Source organism: Prionailurus bengalensis, chromosome D2 (assembly GCF_016509475.1).
Source record: "Prionailurus bengalensis isolate Pbe53 chromosome D2, Fcat_Pben_1.1_paternal_pri, whole genome shotgun sequence".
In the NCBI taxonomy this organism is placed as follows: Eukaryota; Metazoa; Chordata; class Mammalia; order Carnivora; family Felidae; genus Prionailurus; species Prionailurus bengalensis.
The window spans coordinates 86,624,680-86,650,460 of record NC_057351.1 but is presented as its reverse complement, the minus strand read 5'-3'; the positions used below and the strand labels follow the sequence as shown (position 1 = coordinate 86,650,460).

The 25,781-nt window shown below is 61.4% G+C and overlaps 1 protein-coding gene across 4 annotated transcripts in view; it reads right to left on the bottom strand.

Moving 5' to 3' along the window:
* Positions 1 to 25,571, bottom strand: part of INPP5A (inositol polyphosphate-5-phosphatase A) — a 176,577-nt gene extending 151,006 nt beyond the window's left edge. For 2 of the 4 annotated variants that reach the window (XM_043597945.1, XM_043597944.1), the window contains exon 1: positions 25,428 to 25,571. In XM_043597945.1, the coding sequence (XP_043453880.1) occupies positions 25,428 to 25,502 (75 nt within the window). In that variant the 5' untranslated portion in view covers positions 25,503 to 25,571. The remainder of the gene's footprint in view (positions 1 to 25,427) is intronic. The other 2 variants (XM_043597942.1, XM_043597943.1) reach the window with 2 other exon arrangements.
* Positions 25,572 to 25,781: the final 210 nt, after the last annotated feature.

Below are 25,781 nucleotides of genomic sequence, written 5' to 3'. Positions count from 1 at the left end.
TCTGGCTGAGACGCGGCCCTTGTCCCACGCCAAGTCCCCACAGGCTGGCGTGCCCCTTTCCCAGCTCCGAAGGCCTCACTCACCCCTCCCTGTCTTCCGCAGTTTTACTGAGACGCCACTGACAAAATGCTGCGGAAGGTCGGGGTGGGCGACGTGGTGACCCGGGCATGTGGTGTCATCGTCACGGCAAGGTGAGCTGACGTCCAGGCCTCACAGCTTCAGGTGCCACCTTGTCGTGCCAACTCGCAGGATCTGCTCTTCAAGTGCTCAATGCAGCGCCGCTAACCGGCCGCCTGACCGCCCTGCGCACCGCCCCCAAACTGCTCGGACTTCCACGGCCTCGTGACCAGGCGGGAGCCCCCGCTGCGGCAGCCCTTTGCGTGGCTCTTCCTTCTCAGAATTCGCCCGGCTGCCACACACGCGTCCACCTGCCCGTCCCACGTCATCAAAGCAGTGCAAACGCATCCACCCCGGAGTGGCCCAGGGCCATCCTGCTTCCCTCTGCGTCTGGCCCGGGCGGGCACGAGGCTCAGCCTAGACACAACCCAGGGAAAGTGTTGAGCCTTCCGGGAAGACCCCCCGCCCCCCCATCACAGGAAAGCTGCATGTGACCCCAGGGGAGTAATGAGCCAGATCCTGTTACTCAATACCATTCTCCAATAAAAGCAGCAGACCCCGGGAGAACTGGCTGACTCCAGGGAGGGGGCAGGGAAAACACAGGACGAGTCAGCAAGTTCCCAAAAGACAGCGGATGCACACGTACTCGGGGCCAAGTGAAGGAGTCCAGCGGCCAAATCTGGGGCACCCCGAGCCCCTCCAGGCAACGGCTTGGGCGCCCCCCTCAAAGGGCAGCCCACTCACCCCCACGCGAGGGGTGCACTTGGTGACCGGACGGTGGAGAGGTGACGGGCACCCCGGCAACGTCTGCCTTCTTCCCAAATGCCCACAAGCCCGGGCTCATCATGAGAAGGCATCCGACAAACCCAAGGTGAAGGACACCCACAAAGCACCGAGCAGTCTCCTCAAAGTGTCCAGAACATGGACAACAAGAGGGGGAAACTGTCAGGGTCCAGAGGGGACAGAGGAGGCGGGACGACCCCACGCGGTGCGGTGCCCTGGACCGGGTCCTGGGACAGAACAGGCTCGTTTCTGGGACACCTGCTAAGACCCAAGTCAAGTCTGTGGCTCAGTCAATGGTGTCGTGCCAACGTGAATTCCTCGGCTTTGACAAAGGTGCCATAGTGCCACGAGACGCTCCTCTGGGGGGGGGGGGGGCACAGGGTCTCCAGTCCCTTCTGTGCCACCAATTACCCCAAACGAAAAAGTAATATATCCCCAAATATAAAAGATCCCAAATTCTAAGAAGCTGCATCAAAGTTGCCCAAAGATATGGGGAGGGGGGCTTCCTGTGTCACCCCCCTGCCCTCCGGCAACCAGCAGCTTGCTCTCTGTATCTGAGTCCACTTCTGTTTTGTTCATTTGTTTATAGATTCCACATACACACGAAATCATATGGTATTTCTCTGACTTCTTGCACTCAGCATAATGCTCTCCAGGCCCTCCGTGTTGTTGCAACGGCAAGATTTGCCTCTTGTTTATGGCTGAGTAGTATTCCACGGTGTGCACACATATTCTTTGCCCAGTCGTCTATGGATGGACAACGCTGGGTCGCTTCCGCGTCTTGACTATTGTCAATAACGCTGCAGCCACCATGAGGGTGTATGTATCTTTCTGAATAAGCGTTTCCATTTTCTTTGGGAAAAAATGGGGTTGTCGTTTGGGGTTTTGGCGGGGGGGGGTGTTGGTGTGCTTCCTTCCCCCCCCCCCCCCCGCCCAGTGTCTCTCCTTTCCAATTTTGCAGGATGCGGTGTGAGAATCTGACGGTGGCATCCAGGCTTTATCAGAGGGACAGTACCACAGGCACAGGGAGGCGTGGGAACGGAGACGTGGGGGAGCTGGGCCCAGACGGCGTGCCGAACTGCCCCGCACACTTCCCGCCCTGTGTGTGACCAGGGAGGGATTCTGTCACTCGTAACCATCAGCATCCTGACACCGTGTGTTTCCCAGAAGATCAGTTAGATTTAAAGATCAGCAGAAGTGACTACCTCTTCGTAAGTTACGTCTTTGCATTCGCAAACGGGCAGTGTCTCCACGGACCGTCACCGCTCTCTGCGACTGTGTCGAAGCTGCCTTCACACAGAGGTCAGAGTGCCAGACTCCACACCTGTGCGTTTCGTCATCACAAACGGGATCCCTTCTGCTTACTGTCTGGATGTATAAGAACTTGTACGGATTAATCACTAAAGGCTTTCACTGCGTATCACAGGTTTTCAGTAAATCCACTTGAGTTTCCCAGATGCATAATCACATTTATCAATAACTCTCCTTCCTTTCTGATACTTCAGGATTTACGGTCTCTTCTTGTTTAATTACTGATTTCAGTAGTTAAAGCTTCTAGAAAATGTTTAAATAAACACGTTTATGTCAAGCATCTTTGTTTTGTTCAACTTCAACTTTTATTTCCGTGTTTCCAAAACAGTATTAATGAAATATTACATGTTTCAATTTTACTTTGAGTAATCGTTGTTTAATCAAGAGACGTTGAATTTTATCAAATATATTTTCAGCATCTACAAAAAACAGATATTTTCCTATTGATAAATTATTAACTTATTAACATGCTGGATCATGTGACGCAATTTTTCCGAATACAAAACCACACTCACACACCTAATAAACAGACTGTTTTCTACTTGCCGCTGGGTCCTCCGTGGGACCCTCTGGCGAGCACGCACAAGCGGCGGTCTACGGTGCTGGCCCCTGGGGCTCCGCGGTCTCTGAGTGTTCGTGATCTCTCTGGAGCCAGACAGTTCGCACAGGGCTGGAGTCTGCCGTTCCTGGACAACTTGAAATACCTGTACCTGGTGACAGGCCGATCGTTCTGTCTTCCTCTAATAACTGGCCAACTTAACTATTCTCTCTTCTTCAGTCTGTGTATTTGTACATACTTTGCTAGAAAATTACCCGTTTTTGCTCATTTTTTCAAGATCATTTAAATACAGTTGAACAAACTAAGGTCTTAAAACCGCTTTAAATTTGACAGGTTTCCCTGGAGAACCAGGAAGAACAACACAGGTGGCCAGGCGACAGTCATACCCTGAGGCCTCCCTGTCCCCTCCCCAGGTCGTCACTGCCCAAAGGTTGTCACTGCTGCAGGTGACGACCTGGAAGAAAGTAGCGTTCCTTCCTATGACCCTGCTAAAGTCCCCAACTCAGAGACAAGAAGGAGGAACGGCCATATACGTGTGTTGATGGACAAGGGGCTGGTCTGCTGGCCTCGGCCCCGGCCCCCACCCTACGCTGGACTCAGAGCCACCTGGGAGGGCTGCGCTCTGGTCGACTACAAACCCCAAGTATCCTCTGCGTCGTCCACACCGCAGGGTGGACGTGAGGAGCGCAAAGTGCCTTAGAGCGTCTTTGGCTGATTTCTTAAGTGGTTTAGGCTTGGAATTGAAACAAATTTTCAAATATGCACCACTTCAAATACACGGTAAAGTAAGTGGTGCCATTTCTGCTCAGCCCAGAAGCTGTAAGACAACAGTGCAGAACAGGCTCGCTGGTGTCTGTGCCACACCCGGCAGAGGAGCTCCCGGCAAGGCTCCCACTGGGGGAGCTCCTGGGGGGACGGGGCGAGGGGGCTCCCGCAGGAGGAGCTCCTGGGCGGGGGGGTGGGGGGGGGAGTGGTGGGGCTCTCGCATCCCGCAGGGGAGATCCTGGGGGGGCAGAGCAGGGGGGGCTCCTAAGGGAGGGGCTCCCGCAGGGGGAGCTCCTGGTGGGGGAGGGGTCAGGGGTGGCTCCAGTGCAGGGGCTGACGTGGCCCCCAGACGGGCCCAGATCTCTGAGTCAGCAGCGGCCAGTTCCCATCTCCCTGAGGCTCACACCGGGCCCAGGCAGGCGGTCTCTCCAAGCACAGCTCAGAGTCCACTGATACAGTTCCCACACCCAGAACAGGGCCAGGCATACAGCAGGCACTCAATGAACACCTGCTGCAGGAATAAGAGATGTAGCCATCGTGAAGGCCGGAGCTCCCAGACCTCAGGGAAAGGAGCTCTCTCTACCACACCCAGGACCTCATGGCATCTACCGCTGTTCATCTGTGACCTTAAGACCTCAAGACACTCCTGAGATACGCCTTCTCCTCCTCAAAGCCTAGAGCGTTTGGAACCGGGTCTCCATTCCAAGAGCCATTTTCACAGCCCCCGGTGCAGGTGGGAACACTGAGACCGGCATGGCCACGGCCACCAAGGAAACCCCGGGTCCCACATCCACAGAGAAGGGCTCACGGCCTCTCAGACGCACGGTGGCCGCACAGGCCCAGGGGGAAGCCCGGGGCCGTGGGGACAAGCCTCCTTCCCCCACCGCGGCCTTCCCAGGACAGGTGCTGGCCACACTCCAGGAGCCACCCCGAGAGGGCAGCACGGGTGGGGAGCAGGGGGAGGCAAGGAGACACGACAGGGGCCTCCGGCCACCACACGGAACCGGGAGGCCAGACGGACCAGAGGACTGCAAAAGGTGTGCGCATCGGCCACCGAGGCTCCGGGGCCTTCCTCGGCCCCTTCGCGGGTCTCCTGGACAACTGCCCAGAGCACAGAGCAATAATCCCCAGTTAGCAGCCCCTACGGTCGGCCTCACCAGCAATCACACGGCCAACGACGAAGCCGCCACGCGTCGGGGAGAATTCAGGGCCTGTTTCCCCTACTTTCCCCTACTTTTTCTGTTCCTTTTCTTTTCCCGTGTGGCACCCACTCAACATGTCATTTTTCTTTTCTTTTTTTTTTAACGTTTATTTATTTTTGAGACAGAGAGAGACAGAGCATGAACGGGGGAGGGTCAGAGAGAGGGAGACACAGAATCTGAAACAGGCTCCAGGCTCTGAGCTGTCAGCACAGAGCCCGACGCGGGGCTCGAACTCACGGACCGCGAGATCATGATCTGAGCCGAAGTCGGCCGCTTAACCGACTGAGCCACCCACGTGCCCCAACACGTCATTTTTCAATAGCCATCCTGAGAAAAGAATTCCTTCTAATTTTAAAGTTCTTCCGTACAGCAACCCATGGTTATGATCTTTTTAAACATACACATGTATTCTGTTGCTTTCCCGACCCTGTGTATGCTCTGTGCTCACTACAACACGGAAAATTACCATTTCTGTAAAACCTGTGGCTAAGAATATGCTTGTGCCTAATTGCCACGGTGTGAATGCGTGGCCGCACCCTCATTTTGACACACGTACTCACTACGGAGGGGCAGACGCGGGACCACGCACAGCGGCACAGCCCCACCCCCCCCCCCGCCCCCCGCCAGGAGGCCACCTCACTCCCCGAGAAAGGCCAGAGCCAGACCTGCAGGCCGCACGGGGTGCAGGCAGGACACGTGCACAGAGACACGGGAGGAGCCCCCGCAGTGGGAGAGACCCTCAGCCGGCCCCCAGGTGCCGGGGAGGCTGCGGACTCCGAACAAAACCTCACGCTGGTTTCGAGTCTTGCCCAATTCCCAAATTCACACCATCGCCATCTGTGACCCACTCACTCTTACCCCAAAGTGAGCGTCTGGGGAATGTTTTACATAGAAAAATACATAGAAACCGGAAGGACAAGGGTCCCACGATCATTTGCACGCCCTGCCCCTTCTGGTGGCACAATATGCTGGAAGCGCCACGTCCCCCAAACCAGCGGGAGCACCAGTCCGGAGGACAAGGGTGCCTTGGTCCCGGTGGGGCCAGGGAGACTCCACCTTCCAAGGCCCACTCCTCACACGCACGACGCGAAGGGACCCTCAGCCCCAAGGTGCTGGCAGCCCGCGGGCTCCTCCCCGACGGCCTGAACGACGTCCCTCACACTCGGCCACCCTGCACCCTGCAGGCCTGCCCCCGACACACTCCATCCTGACCCCTGTCCCCTCTGGCCCCCTCCTTGTCCCTCCCGTCCTCCGCTCTTGTGGCTCCTCTGCCTCAGGGAGGAGGGGGTCTCCCCGGGTCCTCACGTGCTCCTCCTCCCCCCGACAGACACCCTGTATGTGGAGGCTCCCGCCGCTCTTGTGACTCTGGAACTAACCCAGTTGGCCGTGCCCCTGAATGTCAGCACGCCGGACTGGGGACTGCAGTGACCCCACTTGGGAGGGGTCCCGGTTCGGTGTGACCAGCACCACACACTTAAAACACAGGGCCAACCTCAAGCACTACATACTGTTCAAGTCTGACACCTGCCCCGCTGAAAACATTCCAGAAGGTTCTGCGCCATCTCAACGGGTACGGGCAGAGGGCAGTGTGAGACTGAGGATGGGCTGAGCCCCGGCTGATCTGGGGAATCAGAGGGCCAGGCTAGGGACCCACACCACATGGAAATAAGACACTCTGGGATACCCTCCCTGGGGCCACCAGGTAGGAACCGTGGAAGGCCACTAGCCCAAAGACACGCTGCTAACCTGGCCATCGGGGGGGGGGCCTAGGGACAAGGAGTGTGCGGTCAAGGACAGAGCGGAAGTGAGAGCCGACCGCCCACGGCAGGACCCTCCTCATCCCGATCCTCAGAAAGCGTTCCTTGGACGTGCTTTCCAGGATCGGGGCCTTGACCCCCCTCCCTCCCCAGTCCCTCCACACCACAGTGAGAAGTCACCCACAGGTTAGCGGTCCCCACTCTGCCACCTGTCATCTGTGACTTGGGTTTTCGCGTCAAGGGCAGAGAACAAGACAGAGTGGCACGCTCCACCTCGAAGGCCTTCGCTCTTCCAACGTGAATCCGAGATGTGTCCCCAGGCCCCTCGGGGAGTTTGCCTGCGAGCTCCTGGTAACAACATGAGGCACCTGATGAACCCTGACCTCACGGAGCTTCCCTTCTGCGGGGACAGACTGGGCGTGCTAAGACTCTGACACCAGGTCACACGCTGTCCTGGGAGGGGAGCCACAGGGACAGAGAAGGGGCCCACCCCTGCAACTCAGCGGGTGCCAGGGGAAGAGGGCCCGGCTGACTGCCTCAGACGGTGGCCCTGGTGGCCCAGGGTCCCAGGCGAACTCCGGCTGGGAAGCGCTCCAGCAACAACTGGCTCTGGGGTGAGGGCAGCCAGCTCCTACAGGCAGGAGTGTGGGTGTGGCCCGGGCTGGGTGCGGGCTGGCAGACATGCCTCGGAGCTGGTGGGACGGTCCAGCAGGAGCTGGTAAGGAGGTCAGGGTGGGGATCGGCTTGCAGGACAGAGGACCCAGGGAACGCTCTGTGTGTCTGCCCTCCCATCTCCCCACGAACCAGCCTGGGGCCGTCCACCTTCAGGAAAAGGGGATCAGGGGCAGACTGGCCACCAGGCTAGGCCACACTCAGGAGGCAAGGGGCGGGACCGCGTGTAGGGGACAGTCTACCGGCCTGAGGTCAGCAGGGCTCCCATGGCGGATGGTGAGCTCTGCAGGCTGAACTCAAAACTGTAGCTGCAAAATATTCAAATCTGCAATTTGTTCTCTAAAGAAAAACACAGTCGCAACCAGCAAGCAGAGCCCGGAGTCACTCTCAAGTTCCTACAGCCCCAAAACAAGCGAACCAACCCTGTGACGTCAGCGATCCCGATGGGAAAGAGGGCGGCCAAGGCCCCCAGACCCGCCCAGCCATCCTTCCCAGCCTGGACACGCTCCAAACCCCAGGAACCACCCCAATGCTCCATGCACCGGCCACCAGGAACGTGAGAGCCGGGGTACGGACAACCACAGATGTGACAGCTGGTCCCCAGAGGTGAGGGGCGGTCCACGGATGCCCACGGACACGAGAGCTGGTCCATGATGTCCAGGGATGTGACAGCTGGTGCACAGATGTCCGCAGACGTGTGAGCTGGCCACACACACAAGCGCGCACGTTCATCCACTCCTGCCACTTCCCGACATCCCCTTTCACACCCATCTCCAAAGTCAAAGCTCTCAACCTCACGATATTTGGCAAAACTACCCCTCCGCCTCTCCCGAGGCTCACCAAGACAGTGCCTCTGCAGAAACCCATGAGGGCTTCCTAACTGGCTCTTGAGCCCATCAGCCGGCCACACCCAGAGGCCGGGGCGCCGGCCCCACAAGGCCCAGCGCACAGGCAGGAGCTGTCACAGCTGAGCAGTGATACATAGGAAGAAGGGCTCAAGGTCAGCCCACGGTGGCACGGCTGCCAGGACCACTGCCTGGAGAGCCTTCCTTCCGCGGGGCAACCACCCCTCGACCCCTCCTGTGCCCAGGGATGTCAATGCCCTTTGTCTGGAGGGTGGGCAGTGGGGCCCCAACAGGCAAGGTGAGGCTCCTGCAGCATCTAAGCCCCTTACTTCACCCCGATCCCCTTAGTGGGGCCACCTGGGAAAGGTCTGCTGCACGCAAGCAGGAGGGCACAAAAGACACGCTATGGCGGAGATGGGCACGGAGGCCGAGCTCCGCGGCGGCCTCTCAGACAAGACGGACACAGAAAGAGTGGGGCCCACAGGGAGCGGTGCCACTCCTGCTAGAAGGCCCCACGCTCCTCGAGACATAGGCAGCAAACCCGGCAAGGGCTCCACACGCAGCCCAGGAGCTGGGGGGCTCCCTGCCTTCTTCGGGTCATCTGCCTGTGACAGCCTTGTCACTCAGCCACGGTCCCCTCCCTGCGTCTGAACCCAGAAGCAATGATCCCTGTGAGGCCCTGGAAAGCCGCTCCTTTCTGTGATGCAGACTCCGGCGTGGGGACCCAGAGTGAAAGTCACATGCTTTCCCCCCTCTGTGCCCGTCAGAAGCCGCCCCCCGCCGTTCAAAATTAGCACCATGCCCTGTGCCCTTCATTACCCGAGCTGAAACTCAGCGCCACGCTTCACCAAACATCAGTTCCTGAAAATAATGTACAGTTGGACAGTTGGGGCGCCTGAGGGCTCAGTCGGTTAAGCGTCCGACTTCGACTCAGGTCATGATCTCATGGCTTGTGAGTTCGAGCCCCGCGTCGGGCTCTGTGCTGACGGCTCCGAGCCTGGAGCTTGCTTCCGATTCTGTGTCTCCCTCTCCCTCTGCCCCTAGCCCACTCGCATCTTATCTCTGTCTCTCTCAACAATAAATAATAATAAAAAAAAATTTTTTTTTAATTAAAAAAAAATCAATGTACAGTTGACCCTGAACACTGGGGTTTGAAGCACACAGGCCGGCTTCTCTGCTGGTTTTCCTGGTAAGTGCAGCGCAGTACTATAAACGCATCCTGTCCTCCTGATCGTTTTCTTGGTACTGTCTTCCTTCCTCGCTTGATTTACTGTAAGAATACACAGCATATAACACGTACAACATGCTACACATGTGTTAATTCACTACGTTCCTGGAAAGCTTCCAATCGGGACTCTGTTAGCAGTAAGTTTTGGGGAGTGAGACGTTATTACGGGGCTTTCTGATTGCGCAGGGCGTCATGCCCCTAACCCCTGGGTTGTTCAAAGGTCAACCGTATGTCAAGAGCGATGGTGGGAAAGTAGTCTCTGTTAAAACACATATTTACACAGGGGCGTGTTAAACGTACACACAGACGCACCCAGACGCGCGCAAACGCATTTGGCCTCCATGTTAGAGTATAAAACTTCTGGCAAACGCCAGTTTAGGAAATCTCAAGGAACGAACACACCGCATGCCATGGCAAACAACGCGGGTGCAGAGGCGGTGGGGGCGCCCCAGACCGCCGCCCCGACGGGGAGCAGCACATCACATACAAGTCCCGGAAATCAGAGACCTCAGGCTCTTGCTTTCTTCCTTACCTCTCAGGTTAAAATGTGTGTTTTCAGACTGCTAATGACAAACTGTTAGAAAAGTGTACTTTAAACAGAACTACGATCGACCTTTAGAGCAGCCAGAACTTGACCCTGGGGCACTTCAAACCCCCAAGTGAACGTGCTCGGCGGGGAGGACAAGGGCTGGGTGAGGACCCTTGTGGGGCCTCTAGGCTCCTCCCAGCACTGCGCCCCGGAGGCAGGAACCAGGTCACCCTTGTCCAGCCCCTGCCACCCACACAGTGGAGCCCGAGACACCAGTGACGGGAGGGGAGAGGCTGTCCAGAGGGTCCTCTGCCCAGCGGCAGCAGCAAGGGTCCCCAGAGGAAGGGACGCACTCAGCCGCCCTCCCCTGGGCCCCCCAAGCCCGACTCCCAGCCCTTCCCAGGAGCCACCGATTTTTAAAACCTCCTTTTCTGCTCAAACTGGCAAGAGTTCCGTCTACTCTTAACTAGAGCCCCGTAAGCCGCAGCTGTTAAGAGTCTCACCGGCATCTTCTACACCAGACTGGATGATCCCCGAGAGCAGGGCTCACCCAGTACCTGGCTCAGTAAGGACGGCGTCACCCCCTGGAACGCACCCCTCGTGTCTGAGGCACCCCTCGGGCCTGAGGTCCCGAAGGGCATTTCTTCCCAACCCCGCTTCCGAAGACCCTTCTAGGTACTTGCTGGTTCTGCCTCCTGTCAGTCACGAGGGGGCGGAGAGAAGGGAGCCCACTGGAGCACGTGAAGCCTGTGACGGAATCGCAGGCTCTCGGAGCCGTGGACCAGTGCCCAGCCACGTCACAGTGCTCAGAGGGGCATCTGGCTGGAGGCTTTGCATTTATTCAAGCAACAAAGTCAACCTACGTGCACAAGGGCCACCTCACCCGGGGCCCGGGGCCGGGCATACAGGCAAAGACTGTCCTGAGGGTTGGTGGCACGGGACAGAGGACCCCAAGTCAGGGCCACGACTGGTGCGCCCAGCACAGGTGACTCAGGACGCCACGTCGGAGTGGTGTCTCTGCTCAGGAAAAAGCGGGAGGAGGGCTCGGCGTCAGCCGAAAACACAGAAGGTGGAGAGCAAAGAGTGAGGCTCTGTCAGCAGGAGCTGCTGCGGCAACGTGACTTTCGAGGAAGGTTCCTGGGCGACTTCATCCCGGGCGCAGCCCATACCGAAAACAGAAAACAACGGAAAAAGCGGTGAAACCAAAAAGCTGGGGCTTTGAAAAAAGACCAACAGAGCTGAGAAAACGTTTGGCTGGACCAACGAACACACTGTGGACAAACTGTAAAGCTGGGGCTGAACAGACCACGCCAGCAGACCGCTTAACCCGCGTGAGGGACGCACGCCCGGAAAGACGCGCTACCAAAGCCGCCTCGGAAGAAACAAAGGCCTGATGCACCGGCAGAAGGGTCAGGAGTGAATCAAACAAGACAAGCGCAGGGCTTGTGCTGAAGCGCGTAACGCATCACGGAAAGGAAGCGAAGAGGACCTAAGCCCTCGGAGGGCTCTCCCGTGGCGGCACACTGCAGGCACATGTTGACATGGCGACACGACTCCCAGAGAAACTGCGGGTCCAGTGCGGCGGGGACCCCAGGGAGCCCCCCGCGGAAGCGGACAGGCCAGTCCCAGAGCGCGTGTGCCGTGCAGGAGACCCACAACGAGCTCGAGGAGCAAGCACCACGCGGAGGACTCACACTCCCCCGTTCCAAACCCGCGACAAAGCTACGGTCCTCCACACGGTGTGGTCCCGGCACGGGGCAGACGTGCGGGTGCGGGGAGCGCACCCGAGAGATGCGTCTTTATGGCCAATTTTCAACAAGGCGCCAAGACAGTCGGGGCGGAAACCAGGCTTGTCAACAGACGGCACCGGGACCCCTAGGCAGAGATCCTAACTCACGATACACACAAAAAGTGCATCCAACAAGCGAAAGACCCAAACAGAAGGGCTGAAGCTACGATCTCAGGGGAAAGGGTCGGGGTAGATCTCCGTGACCCTGGATCGGGAGGCGGCTTCTCAGAGACAACAGCTGAAGCACAAGGAACGAGACAGATGACTCGGACTTCATCGGAATGCGCTTGCGAGGACGCCGTCGAGAATGTGCTAAGACAGCACGGAGCGACCCACTCTCCGCCATGGGGCACTGCTGCGGCACAGGGCTGCGGTCGGCGGCCCCAAGACCGGGGGAAGCCTGGCCCCGAGGGAAGACCCCTGGGGGCTGCCGGTCCACCACGCGCCCCCGGGTACAAAGGGCAGGGCACGCTGCCCGCATGTTTCAAGCGATCCTTCCTCCGAGGCCAGGGGTCCTTCTGACGCTCAGTGGCGCTTTGTCAGCTTGCAACCAGGAGTCCACGGGACGGCGGGGGTCCGGCTCGGGCGCTCAGGTGGAAGGAGGGCACCCCAGCCACCCTCCTGCTCCACAGTCACACCAACCCAGACAAGCGGCGGGAAAAGTCCCCTCGGCCAGCCACAGAACGTACAAGTGGCCGTCTCCTCCGCTTTCTACACACAGGAGAAGGAGTTTATGGGGACCCGGTGAGCGTGGGGGCGACCCACAGCCGGTGCATCCCTGAGGAGGGATGTGCTCCAGGAGCGACCCCCTGGCCCCAAACCTACCCGGCTGCAAGCACACGCCTGCCACCCGACCAGAGACCCATTCCACCAGCGCGTCCCGGTGCACCGGCCGAGGCTGTCCACGGCCGGGCTCTGAGCCGGCGGTGTGCCACTGGCCGTGGTGTGCGGCTGGGGAGGTCAGGGGCGGTGTGCCACTGGCCACGAGTGTGCGGCTGGGGAGGACCTACGTGTTTTGTAACTTGAGCACCGGCGGTGGGGTCGGCCCATGTGTGACAGGGAGGGGCTGGCCCGGGCTCCCTCCGCCCCGGGCCCTGCGCCCCCACCGGGCACCGGGGACGCTCACAGACCCCCAGTCCACTGCCGCCGACCCGGGAACGGTTCTCCCTCTGTGAACACATCGCTGGGGCCACGTTAAATCCCGGGGGGGGGGGGGGGGGGTGCGTCCTCTCTCACGACATGCTACAATGTCACGTTCACCTGTCACAGGGGAGGTTCCTCACGCAGCAGCTGCCGTAACACACGGACCGGTCTGCGGTCTGTCTGCGCTGCCGGCATTTAAGGCAACTCGAAATGTCGTGCAAGATACCGACGAGGCATTTCAGGGAGCCTTTCTGGGTCACTCTGCATGACTTTTTCCATTACAGAAAACTAGAACCATCAGGGTTATCAAGGCTCACAGACGTCACTTTTCTCCCCGAATCTAGGAGACGTCCGCCTGCCCCGGGCAGAACCTTCTCACACCGCAAACAGACATGGGAGTGCTCCCGCCAGGACCTTGCCGCCTGTCACCCCTCGCTCCGTGGGAGGCGCTCCTCGACGGACCCCGTCCTGGAGGGCCAGTCCCGCGCACCTCTCCGCTCACCTCCCTGGGCTATCCGGAGCTCCTCACCCTTCCAGCCCAGCCCTAAGCACCCCCTTCTTCCCCTTCCGGACTGACTCACTTATCAGTAGTGAAAACACAGGCAGGGCGCAGACGGTTCCGACGGCCCCCATGTGCATGGAGGAGGGAACTAACTGTCCCTACTCAAGGCCCTGCCCTGGGGGACGACAGTGGGGTCGAGGCAGTGGCACCCACACCTCTCGGCTTCTTCCTACTGGGCCACGGCGGGGGGGGGGGGGGCGGGGGGGCCGTGAGCCACAGTCCCCATGCATGGAGGGAACAAGGGCTCGAGCACAGTCAGACCCACGCAGCCTCTCGGCCCACAGTGCAGTTTCCGCCACTCACTGGCTTTGCCGGACCACGCCGACCACACCGCCCACGCCGACCGTGCGGCCTCCCAAGCAGGCCTGTCTCCCCATTTCCTGCCTCTGCTCCTGCCCTGCAGTGGCCCCAGAGGCCGCCTCTTCCTTACTTCTCCAGCTGGCCCCCAGGCCCCAGACACTTCAGGTGCTGGCTCTGGCTGCTGGCCCAAGAGGCTACCTGTGGTCTCTGGGCCCAGGGCATCTCTGGGCCTCCTAAGCGACCTTCAAGTTCCTCTCCTGCCCCACTGGGCAGCCAGGGCAGCTGGGTGCTCAGAGTATGAGCCACGAGCCAGGCGGTCCCAGTGTAAGGCCCCAAAGGTGGGCTGTGCCTCATCCCAGCAAGACACGAGCGGGAGTCCCTGCCTCGGGGGGTGAGGCCCTGACCACGTACGAGGTGCCTCAGACGACAAACCCCAGCTCCTGCCTGCGGGCTCCTGGGGCCCTGTGCCCCACACCCCAGGACACCCTTCTTGACAGGCCTCTGCCACGCCCCAGGCCCCTCGCAGGCTCCTGTGGCCTCCTCCCCTGGCCCAAGGGGCCTCCCTTCTTGGTAGTCACCCCTGTGCCCCACAGCTCCCTCCCTGGGATTTATCCTGCAGTCCCTCGCATCCCAGACACAACCGGTGGGATGGGTATGGGAGACAGAGGCAGGGAAGGTGGGACGTGAGGGGCCTCAGGGGCCTCCCCCAGGGGCCCTCGAGGTTCTCCAGTGCTCAGCCGCTGTGCCTGGCCAATTCAAGGAATGCCCCACGGAGGCGGGCAGGGCGAGCGTGCTGCTGGGAGCACTGGCACGGGGAGCCCTCAGGGGTGTTCCCTGGAGCTCCCTGCCAAGGCTCCGGCCTCTGGACGAAGGCCCAGCTCTGAGGAGCACTCACTAAGCCCAAGGCCACCAGAACCACGCTGTTAACAGTCCCTAAAAATGAGTCCTCTGGGCCCGCACCTGCAAGCCCGGCTGGGGCAGAACCTGGACGGCACAGCACAGTCGCCAGCAGCCTGGGTGCCCAGGCCTCCTGCCCCCAAACACCTCTGCCACAGCACCAAGTGTGCCTGGGCTGCAGAGGTGAGGACAAGGCCCTGGGGGCTTCAGAAGCTTAGGCGAGACCCCACCTGCTGGTGTCCTGGACAGCCCCCGAATCAGCCACCGGGACACTGCTTTGCTTCCCCCGGTTGGTCAGTTCCTTCCACTCACCCACATTCTGCTGGCGGCCTCGACAACCACGACTCCCTCCCACGCGGCCCAGCCTTCCACCCCCCACCTGGACGGGGTGCACGGGACGCTGCCTGGATGCGGCGGCGAGGGCGGTGACGGCCTTGCAGCAAAAACAGGAAGTTGCAAAAGATCTGAAAAAACCATAGGTGATGAAGGAGAAACGAGCAAACAACACACGTGTCCCCAAAATTTGTCTGTCACTTGGACAGATGTCATTCTCAACAGAACGTCTTTAACCAAAGTCCAGATCACCCCAAGGGACAACACAGAGAAGAGCATGCTCCACACTCGGGCTGGGCAACCACCTGCAGAGCTGGAAAAGCGTGGCCCCGGGATGCATCCCGGTTAACCCTGGGGCCCAGGACTAGAACGGGACTCTGAGTGCCCTGGAGGACGCCCACGGGCAAACTAGGATGGGACGCTCCCTCCGTCCCCCCCCCCCCCCCCCCCCCGCCCATCCCCGTCCCCAGCCGCCTCTCAGGGCCACGCCTGCCCCGGGCTCTGCAGGCCACACCATGGTTTTAACAGCACTGACCATCGGGGGCCCCTAGGTGGTTCAGTCAGTTAACTGTCCTCTTGATTGCGGCTCTGGTCGTGGTCTCATAGTTTGTGGGATCGAGTCCCACGTAGGGATCTGCACCGAGTGTGGAGTCTGCTTGGGATTCTCTCTCCGCCCTTCTCCCACTTGAGTGTGCTCTCTCTCTCAAAATAAATAAACATTAAAAAAAAAAAAGTACTGACCATCCAACCCAGCTCTCAGCTCCACATGACCAGGTTCACCCAGAAGGTCACAACTCCCCAGCCTGACCGTCTCCGGGAACGTCTCACAGAGGGGGCAGCCACCCACCGACAACGGCACGGGAGCCTAAGTGGCAAGGCAGGGAGCCCAGAGCTGGGGCCAGGCAGCTGTGTCCCAGTCGTCCTCAGGACCCTGTCCTCCCTCATCTGCCCTGCGCACCCCAGGCGGCACCCCGGGACTCATGAAGGGTGTGGCTAAAGAAAGCCCCTGAGCCAGATGGATGTGGGTGCAGCCCCCTTCCAGGCAGGCCTCGGGCCCTGAGCACAGGGCGTGCCCTCCCCCACGAGGACCAGGCCCCTCCCAGGGACAGGGTCCTCCTGCAGCTTTGGGAACACGGCTGCCAATTCGCTTGAGCTCCCCACCTGACAGGGTCCCTGCTGACAGCTGGTGCACCACGGGATGGCACCCCCATCGGCGGGACCACAGAACATCCCAGACACCTGGGAGGGGCAGGGACAGCTATGACACCCAGAGGCTGGGAGAAGAGAAGTCACCTGCCAGAGGCACTCTGCCCCACTCGGCGGCAGGGGTCCTCCGTGTACCGGGGCAGTGGGGGGGAGCTGTGGGTGCCACCACTGCCCGGCTCTCGAAGACCAGTACCACCAGACTGACCCTCGAACGTGGGACTCGGGACCAGCGCTGCAGAGAAATGCCCCAGCCCAGCATCCACACCGGGGCTGTGAGGCAGAGAAATAGAGTCCCGGGAGCCCAGGGTGGCCTGGGAGGCCCTAAGGCAGCCATCCTTACTCCTGTCCCGCCCACATAACCATGCCCGAGGGCGTGACACAATGACAGGTACGTTCCACCCAAGGAGATGGCGGGCCTGACCCGGAGTGGGGGCGGGGAGTGAGCAGAAGCACGACAGCCCCAGAGGCGCCCTCCCGCCAGCACAGTCACAGTGTGCCCAATACCACCGTCAGGACCCGAGAACACCGTCGTCGTCGTCAATGGCATCATCATCATGGCGCAGCAAAGTGCCATGGCTGGATGCCTAGTTTTTAAAGGCAGAGGCCAGAAAACGCACCGGGCAAGCACAGTATGGCTCGGCCACACACCCACAGTCGAGGCCGCGCGCCAGCCCGGCGTGGACAGGGGATCGGCGGGCCCTGGAGCGGGCGGGCGGTGCCTGGAGAAGACATACGCTCCTTGGGCACATGAGCACAGGCGCAGACGACCGTCCACACCAGCTCAATCCAGGAACCACACCGCATCCGTAAGTGGGGTGCGTGCCCAGCAGAAACCCACTGGGCCCTAAGGAGGGACCGAAGTGCTGACACGAACAGCACGGCGGGGGGGGGCAGAAACCACCAGCCAGACTCGAGGGCCGCAGTCGGTGGGACTCGAGCACGCGAGGTCCGGGCTGAAGGCAGGACTCCGGAGACGGCACGCAGAGCCGTGGCACCGAGGGCCTCAAAAGGCTGGAAGGGTCGTGTTCTCAAACGAGCGTGGTGACAGCTGTACCCCTGTAGACGCCTTCTGAAGTCCCCGCTGGGCGAATGGCGGGACACCCACACCGTCCGGCGGCAAAGACACGCAGAGAAACGCAAGCTGGAGCCCACAGCCCTTTGCCCGACCAGCAGAGGGGCTCTAGGACCCAGCTCTCCCGCTCCGTCAGGTCCAGGAAGGCACAGGATTCCCCACACCCTGGAGCAGAGCCCCAAATCCGCCTGCCCGCAGCGCCCCAACACAATGGAACCTGATGACAGCCACATCAGCAGCAAGCACGGCAGGACAGAAGCACAAAGCCTGTCACTAATTCAGGTGGGGAAGGGGAAGCGGAAGGAGGGCTGGGATGACAGCGCAGCACTGGTCACTGGGAGCGGTCCCCTGAAGGGACAGCACAATCCTGCCTGCGCAAGGAGGCCAGAGAAGCTTCAGGAGAAGCACAACCGTGGAAGAGCACACCCTGTCCAGGCCACGGACAACCCACCTGCCACAGGCACTTGGTTGGGGAAGGGGGGGGGGGGGCAACGAGGCACGTGGGGTGACAGTCCCAGACGCGCAGCAGGGGAGAAGGCCAGAGCGGCAGAGGCAGGCCAGGGAGGCCGTCCCACCAGCCACACACAGGAGCTCATGCCTGGGGCGGCTGAGGGACCAGCCCGGCGGCCCAGGCACTGCTCAGCCCCAGACACAGGTAAGGACCAGGCCTGCCACCCCAGGAAAGGCTTGGGTGGGAAGGAGGGGACAGAGACCTTGAGAGGAGGTGCCTGGGGCCACCCGACAACACCAGCACCTCACGCTGTGAGGGTTCCCTCCTCCACCTGCCACAGCCACCGTGCCGGGTGTCACGCCTGCCTCTCTGACGCACAACAGGCAAAAGAGGGTACCAAGTGACAAGAGGCACGCTCCAGCAGCCACATCTTCCCGTCACCGCGTGTCCCTGCAGTCCACGGCACGCGGCCTGGCAGCAGCACCGGGAGCAGGTCCCTGCACGGAGGCCCAGGCCTGGCCTCCGGTTCCCAGAATAACTGCTAGCTGCTCAGGGGCCCTGAGGGGCGGGGCAGGAAAGAAGGGTGTCTGAGCCCGGGCACTCTGCCACGGGGAAAGAGGGGCCCCCCGGCCTCCGGGGCGCAGTCCCAGACCCAGCTCCCATGAGGCTCGGGGTGCAGACAGAGGAGGGCACGGACCCAGCACGCACCCCAAGGCTCCAGGGTAGGAGCAGGAAAGCCACCCCTAACAGCGTCACATTCTGCTCAGATAGAGGGGGGAGCGCGGCCCAGGCCCACCAGTCCCACCAGCCCCCAACTCCAAAGAAGGGCCCGAGGCCCCTGTCAGAGCAAAGAAGGGAGAAGACAAGGGGCCTCGGGTCACAACAACCCACCAGTGGGTCAGGGCTCAAGTGACCCCAAAGCCACGCTCCCGAAGATGGGGTTGAGCTATTCACTAAAGGGAAAACCCACACCAGAGGCAGCGTTTTCCTCAAGCCTGCGTGGCACCCATACGCCTCCCTGTCCACCGGGGCACAGGGTCGGCCCGGGAAAGCCCCCCCTGCGAGCGGGCAGGCAGAGCGCCGTCACCCCTGCCCTGCTCTGGATGGTCCCCACCCTGAGCCGCCATCCAGGGACCGGGCCAGCTCCCACACGGTCTCAGGTCACACGCACGCGCTGCACCAGCACGTGGACAGTGTGCCTCCACAGACAGCACGGCCCAGCCCGGCCGGTCCTGCGGGCCCGCCCCTGCCGGAGCGCCATCACCCCCCCCTGCAGACCCAAGTGGGTACCCTGTTCAGTGCCTTTTCTAACCACAGGACAAACTTTGTGAACTCAAAACAAACTGTCGAAAACGGTGCAGGCACCCTATGGATTCCCGTCACCAGAGGACAGGCAGAGGCAGGGACACCGAGTAGAGCCAGAAAGACAGCTCAAGTCCCAGGACGCTCTCCTGAAACACAGGCCCGTGCGCAGCCTCGCCTTTCCCGGACCGGCCTGCAGGCCACCTACCTCCCACCACTCTGGATTCACGTAAATCATCCCACAGTCACATTTCTGGGTTAACGCTGCCGTCACTTGAAAAACTCGAAGGCTTTCACATCACTTCCACATTTTCCATGGGGCTGGACGAGCCGTTGCTTTATCCGCGTGCACGGTTAAAGGTCGGAACCCCGATGGCGTCCTCATCCTTGTCTCTGTCCGTCCGTGAGCGTGATTATCTGAGCTCTCCCGGGAGCCCAAGGTCAGACCTGGAGTGGACCAACTCAGCCCCCGCGCCCACTGAAGAGCTCCGTATGAGCACGCTTTTCACGGTCAAACACATGCTGAAACATATCATCTGCTCCCCCAGAGGGGAGGCCCTGGTGAGGGGGCCCAGGCTTCAGAGTTCTGTCTCCACTGCACAGGGAGGGGAGGGGGCCTCAGAGCAGAGGGTGCCACCCCAGAGAAGGAAGGGTGCCACAGGGCACCCCTCCCAGCCTGGGCCAGGCAGAAACTGGGCCTCGAGCCTGGAGGCCGGCTGCTATCCCCCAGCCCGTCTGGGGAGCGGGTCGAGGCAGGAGAGTCTCAAATGCCCTAATTAACTGAAGCAGCAACGGAAGACAGAAGTCAAAGTCACCTTATGTTCACCTGGGGAACGTGACACATTTTCCCTGCCACCTCCCTTCCCCAGCCCCTACGACCGCACTCCTTTAGCTCCCCCCGTGTTGGAAGGGCCCAGGGACACATGGGGACAGCCAGGCTGCGTCCCAAAAAAGTGGCGACAGACAGGTGACCACGACAGCGCCCAGACGCCTCCACTGCTGTTCTGACCAGCCACCTGGCCCTGTGTTGATCCCCCACCTACTGGACCCCATTCGGTGGGGTGGACACAGCCCACCTTCCAAGAGGTGACCCTTGTGCCCACACGCCTGCCCGCAGGGACAGATGCTGGCGCTGAGCTGGTCCACATTTAAGGCACCATCATTCCGCAGTCCCTTAGCAACCCTGGCCCAGCTTCCCCATGTCCCCTCGGGATCAAACAGTGGGCTCCTTATGGGCCATCCACTGGGAGGCAGGCCTGCATACGATCCAGTAACTTCCAAACCGGACCCGGCGCATCACGGAATCACACCTCAGCACAGGCCTCTTCCCCCAGAAACCCGCACACCACCCGAGGCAGACCCAGGGCGCGCCGGGCCCCCTCCCCTGCTCTCTCGCTCCCCAGGGGACACGGTCTGCGTGCCGATAGAGTGTGCGAGACAGGCCCCGGACACAAGTAGAGGGAGGGCCCTTTCTCAGCCACGTCCAGCCTCGGGCGGGCCCCAGGGGATGAGGGGGCTGGGGGAGCACTAAGGGGCTGGCAGAGAGGCCCAGCCCTGTCAGCCCCCAGCCCTGCACCTGCTCCAGGGGCCCAGGAGGAGGTGCACATGCCCCGGAGATCCGGCAGCCCCGGGCTCCCTGATGTGAGCTCCCCACCGTGCACCGGGCTCTCCCGGGCAGTTGCAGAAGGAACAGAGCCGATCCCACCGCACCACGGGCTGAGCCCCGGGCCCGGGGCGCCTTCCTGCCTCCTGGGGATCTGAGTGGACAGGGTCTTTCAAGGCCTGAGTCCAGACAGGCCCCCATCGGCAGTGAGTGCGGCCACGGAGAAGCGGCCGATGCTGCGAGGTAGGGGTGAGGAGGGAGCCAAACGCAGGGTGTGTGCACAGCCCAGGAAAAAGCCTTTGAACCAAGCTGACAAGACCTGGAGACTGGGAAGCGACCAGGAGCCTGGAACGTGGCTGACGGAAGGTAAAATGGTACGGACGCCGGGCAGCGGTGAGCAGTTCCTCCAAAGGAGAAGCACGGAGCCACCAAAGACCAAGCAGTTCCCCTCGTGGGCATGTGCCGGGAGAAATGAAAACCCACGTCCGCACAAAGCCTGGACACAAATGCTCAGAGCGGCACTGGTCGTGGCAGCCAAACCCTGGAAACTGCCCAAACGTCCATCAACTGACAGTGGCCCTACGCACTGTGGTACGTCCACACCGTGGCACAGCACTCAGGCCTAGAAAGGGAAGAAGCACCAACACCCACTACGGGTTGAACCCTGGACACGTCACATCCGGTGAGCACAGCCAGACACAGAAGGCCACGCAGACGATCCCAGTTACGTGGAACCCCCAGAGCAGGTAAACCCTAGACCAGGTAAACCCCTGAGCAGGTGAAACCCGGAACAGGCAAACCCCAGAGGCAGGAAGTAGCCTGGTGACCACAGGGGCTGGGATTTCAGGGGAGGGTGGCTGCTGAGGCACCCTTTCTGTTTAGGCACAAAACAGGTTCTACAATCGACTGCGGTGGCCTCTGCACAAGCCTGCAAACACACTGAAAACCGCTGCTTCACAACCACCACGTAAAGGGGTGACGTGTGTGGCAGGGGAATGATGTCTCTGTAGAGCCATCAGCAAGGTCCTGCAGAGGTAGACAGATCCCTGCCATCAGGGCTGCCCAGAGCCAGGGACGGACGGGGACTGACCGCCGACCCTCCGGTTCGAGGTCCCCGTGGACTCCGCCAAGCCCGTGTGCCCAAGTGCTGGGACAGGAGCTGTGATGAGAGTGGGGAGCCAGCAGGGATGGCCACGCACACAGTGCTAGCTGGGGGGGGGGGGGGGGGGGGTTGGGGTTCAAGGAGCTTTCAGGCTGGGATGAGAGCAAGAACGCAAACCTGATGGCACAGGACTGGGGGGGGGGGTGCCCAAGGCAGCCGATTCCCCCACCGGGCTGGGGGGGGGGGTGGGTGCCCAAGGCAGCCGATTCCCCCACCGGGCTGGGGGGGGGGGGGCGGGTGCCCAAGGCAGCCGATTCCCCCACCGGGCTGGGGGGGGGGGGGCGGGTGCCCAAGGCAGCCGATTCCCCCACCGGGCTGGGGGGGGGGGGGGGCAGGTGCCCAAGGCAGCCGATACCCCCACCGGGCTGGGGGGGGGGGGCAGGTGCCCAAGACAGCCAGCACCCCCACCGGGCTGGGGGCGGGGGGGGGGGGGCGGGTGCCCAAGGCAGCCGATTCCCCCACCGGGCTGGGGTGGGGGGGGCGGGTGCCCAAGGCAGCCGATTCCCCCACCGGGCTGGGGGGGGGGCAGGGGGCGGGTGCCCAAGGCAGCCGGCACCCCCACCGGGCTGGGGGCGGGGGGGGCAGGGGGCGGGTGCCCAAGGCAGCCGGCACCCCCACCGGGCCAGGGGCAGGGGCTCTCAGACACCCACCGCCAGAGAGGCCTTGGAGGGCGCAGCACAGCACCTCTGCAGAGCTCGTTGCACAACCACTCTGCAAGCCTGGGTACAGGGCTGCTCGGCCGTTGACCAAGCAAAAAGGGAAACCAGCTCAAAACGGACAGGGAGCTCAGAGGCACCGCAGGACGCAGGCCCCCCGGCAGACGCCCAAGGGCTGTGCTCTCGAAGCCTGCCGCTCGGCTGACGGCCTTTCCCAGGAACGGCCTTGCCTTGTAAGGGTGGGACCCGGCTCCAAAACCGTGGCTGCAGGAATTCACCTTCTGACTTCACTTCTGGCAACAACATAAAGAACCAAAAGCCGGAAACCTCCCTTGTCAAAAATCTAGCCATCTCGGGCACGGTTCGGTATGCAGCCCGGGCCACCCCTTTCCAGGAAACCGGGTAGTGCCACCACGAGTCCAGCTGGGGGTTACAGAAGAGCCGCAGGGCTCTAGTGGGGCAATCAGGCAGCTGCTGTGGACCCAGAAAAGTCACGGCACCCCCAGCCACGTCTAGGCCCCCCATCCAGGGAGATGCTTGTGCAGGTTCAGGAAGGGCCACCAGCTTGGACAGAGGCCCTCGGAGTAAAGGCCAGGAGACCTGGCCAGGGGTCTGCTGGGTCACAGCTGTGTTCACAGTAACACAAGACTCCCATCTCCTGTCCCGGGCACAGTCTCCTGAGTGAACAGCGGAGCTTTCTGAGGAGGGGAGGACGTGTGACAACGTCCCCACCTGACACCCAAGCAACCAGCTCGCCCTCTGCTTTTCTCAGTTCCTACCCCCCAATGCGGCAAATACTGGTCGTGCCAACCTACATAGCCAAGAACTCTTTGGAGTCCCCCTGTTTCTGAAGGACGTGAGGGTAACATCTGAGAACGATGGCGCCCCTCGTGGGTAACCGCACGTGGCGGAGGAGGAACCTGGTCCGCCAGCCGTGGCGGGGGTCAGGAGCCAGGGGAGCTGAAGAGAGGAGAGCAGCTGCCAGACAAGTCTCGGTGCGTCCCCTCCACACTGGGAGGAGGTACAAGGGAAGATCGCAAGACTGCAAACGCACAAGCACACCACCGACCGCAGACGCGTCCGTCACAGCACGCCATGCCCGTTTCTAACTCGGACGCCCTCCCTCCCTCCCCAGGACGATGAAGCCGGGCAAGAAAGCATTCCTTCCCAGGCCTTGCCACCTTCTGAAGAGCGTGTTGCTCAGTGTGGACACGTGTTGTGCAGACAGAGTCACCAGGCAGGTCTTCTGAAACCTACTATAAACCAAGGAATTAACGCCCCCGTCACCCAAGGATCCACTGCTCTCACCAGCCAGGTGTCTCCCACAGGCACCACTGCCCCGCACCCCAGCCCCAGCGGGCGCCCCAGAGCAGGGTGAGACTGCTGTCCGTGCCGCCCCTCCAGGCTGCCCTCCGCACCCCGAGAACCTATGGGTTACGGGCAGAGACTTGTCTATGAGCCCACAAACCAAAGACACCCTGCAAAATTAACCAGCATACTGTTTACCAAAACAAGCGTTCCTTCCAGATGCAAAGATAATGCACAGCTCCATACAGCCTTCGTGACAAACAAAAACCCGGAGAGAACACGTCGCCACACAAAAGTAAATGAAGTTACCCATTTTCACGTCAACAGAGAGAAGTGCGCGTATACAGCTGAAACACAACAAAAATGCCAGAACTCAGAATCAAAGATTACTGGAAAGAATGTTTGCACAGCAAAATTCTTTTTCCCTTTGAGACTAAAATGCCCCACCATGCTTAATTTTCCTGACATTTCTGAGGCTTTGAAGCCTCAGCTAACGGATCTGAATCATCTGAGCAAAACCATGTTATAGTGGCATGTTACTGGAAAGCCGAGAATAGAATGCTAAATATACAGACACACACCCATACAGGGCACTTTTGTAGAAACGATCAAACGCCAAACTAGATGAAGTTGTCCGAGGGAAACGGCTCACCCCCAGCAGGGAAGGAGAATACACGGACGCCTGGAAGTTAAAATAAGAAAAACACAAAAATAGCACCTACTCTTTGTGAATAAAATCAAACCTAGCCCGTCCGTGACCTCAGCTTACTGAAGCACTTCGCCCCTGCCCACTGCCGGCGAAGGAAGGTTCCGCCAGAAGCCAGAACCCTCTCCGGAATCGAAGTCATGCTTGTGTCGGTGGACCGGCCCACACCCACCGCTCACCTAGCGAGGCCGCCTCGGGCTCCGTCTGTGCCATCACCCTTTTCCCTTAAACAAGCACGCCACTTGGAGCCGCATTCTGCTTTATTTGGGTTGGCGGTGTAAGTACCAACAGCGGGCTGGCACCGCGGCTGAGACACCCAACTAGGTCAGCCGGGGCCTGCCTCCCGCCCCGGGCGCTCTGGGCGCCCCCGTCCCCCGCTGCCTGCTCTCTCCCAAGGGCCGCCCTGGGTGCCTGGGTGGGAGGCCCCCGGAGGGAAAGGCCCTGGGCAGTCCCATCCCTTCCTTAGCCTTGGAAAGCTTCGCGGCATCTTTCTCTTTAATAAACGAGAAACAGAGTCCTCCTCCGGGGCTGCCCACAGAGGCCCTTGTCTGAGAACTAGACGGATACTAAGTTACAAGGTGAAATGAGGGCGCCTGCCCCCGGAGGAGTGAGCCACCCACCCGGAGGAGGCCGGCAGGGGAAGCCTGCACACCCCGCCCGTGGCCAGGGGCCAGTGCCGTGGAGTGGGGGGGGGGGGCGCGGCGGCAGAAGTCAGGGGCTGGGGTTTGGGAAGCAAGGTCAGGGTTGTGCGGTCAAGAGTCAGGGACCAGAGTTGGGGCCCGTGGACAAGGGTCCTCAGGTCAGGATTCGGGGACCTTGGACAGGGATTAGAATTGGGAGTTTAGGAACCAGGGTCCCGGGTCCCGGCTCTGAGGTCGGGGTTCAGCCTGAGCAGTTTGGAGGCAGGAGGTGGGGGACCCCGATTCCAGGGTTTGGGGCAGCGCTCAGGGGGCCGGGGTCTGGGGTCCATGGCCCTCGGGTTTAGGGGTACCAGGGTTTGGAGGACCCAGAGTCCCGGTCCAGGTCCCGACGTGCGCGACTCAGGGTGTCAGTCCAGAACCTGGGGCTCCGCGCTCGCGGACGGGGACCAGGATGTGGGCCCCCGGGGCCCCAGGGCGCTGGGCTCAGGGTCGGGGTCTTGGTCTGGCCGCCGCCGCCACAGCACTTACGTCGTCGAAGAGCGAGCCCACGTTGGCCGTGACCAGCAGCACCGCGGTGCCCGGGGCGGCCGCCTTGCCCGCCATCGTGGCCTGGGCCGGCGGCGGCCGCTCGCTCGGGGCCGGACGGCCGGGGTCTCCGCGGGCCGCGGCGTCAGCTGCGCCGGGGGGCGGCCCCGGGGCGCATCGCGGGCTCGGCGGCTCGGGCCGGGCCTGGCCGGGGTCCGGCCGCGCGCGCGCTCGCTCGCTCGCTCGCTCTCGCTGCTCGGCGGCCCCGCGCCCGTCGCTCTCCGCCCGCGCCTCACCGCGGCCCGCGCGCAGCCATTAGGATCGCCGCCGCCGCCGCCGAAGTTCCCGCAGCCGCCG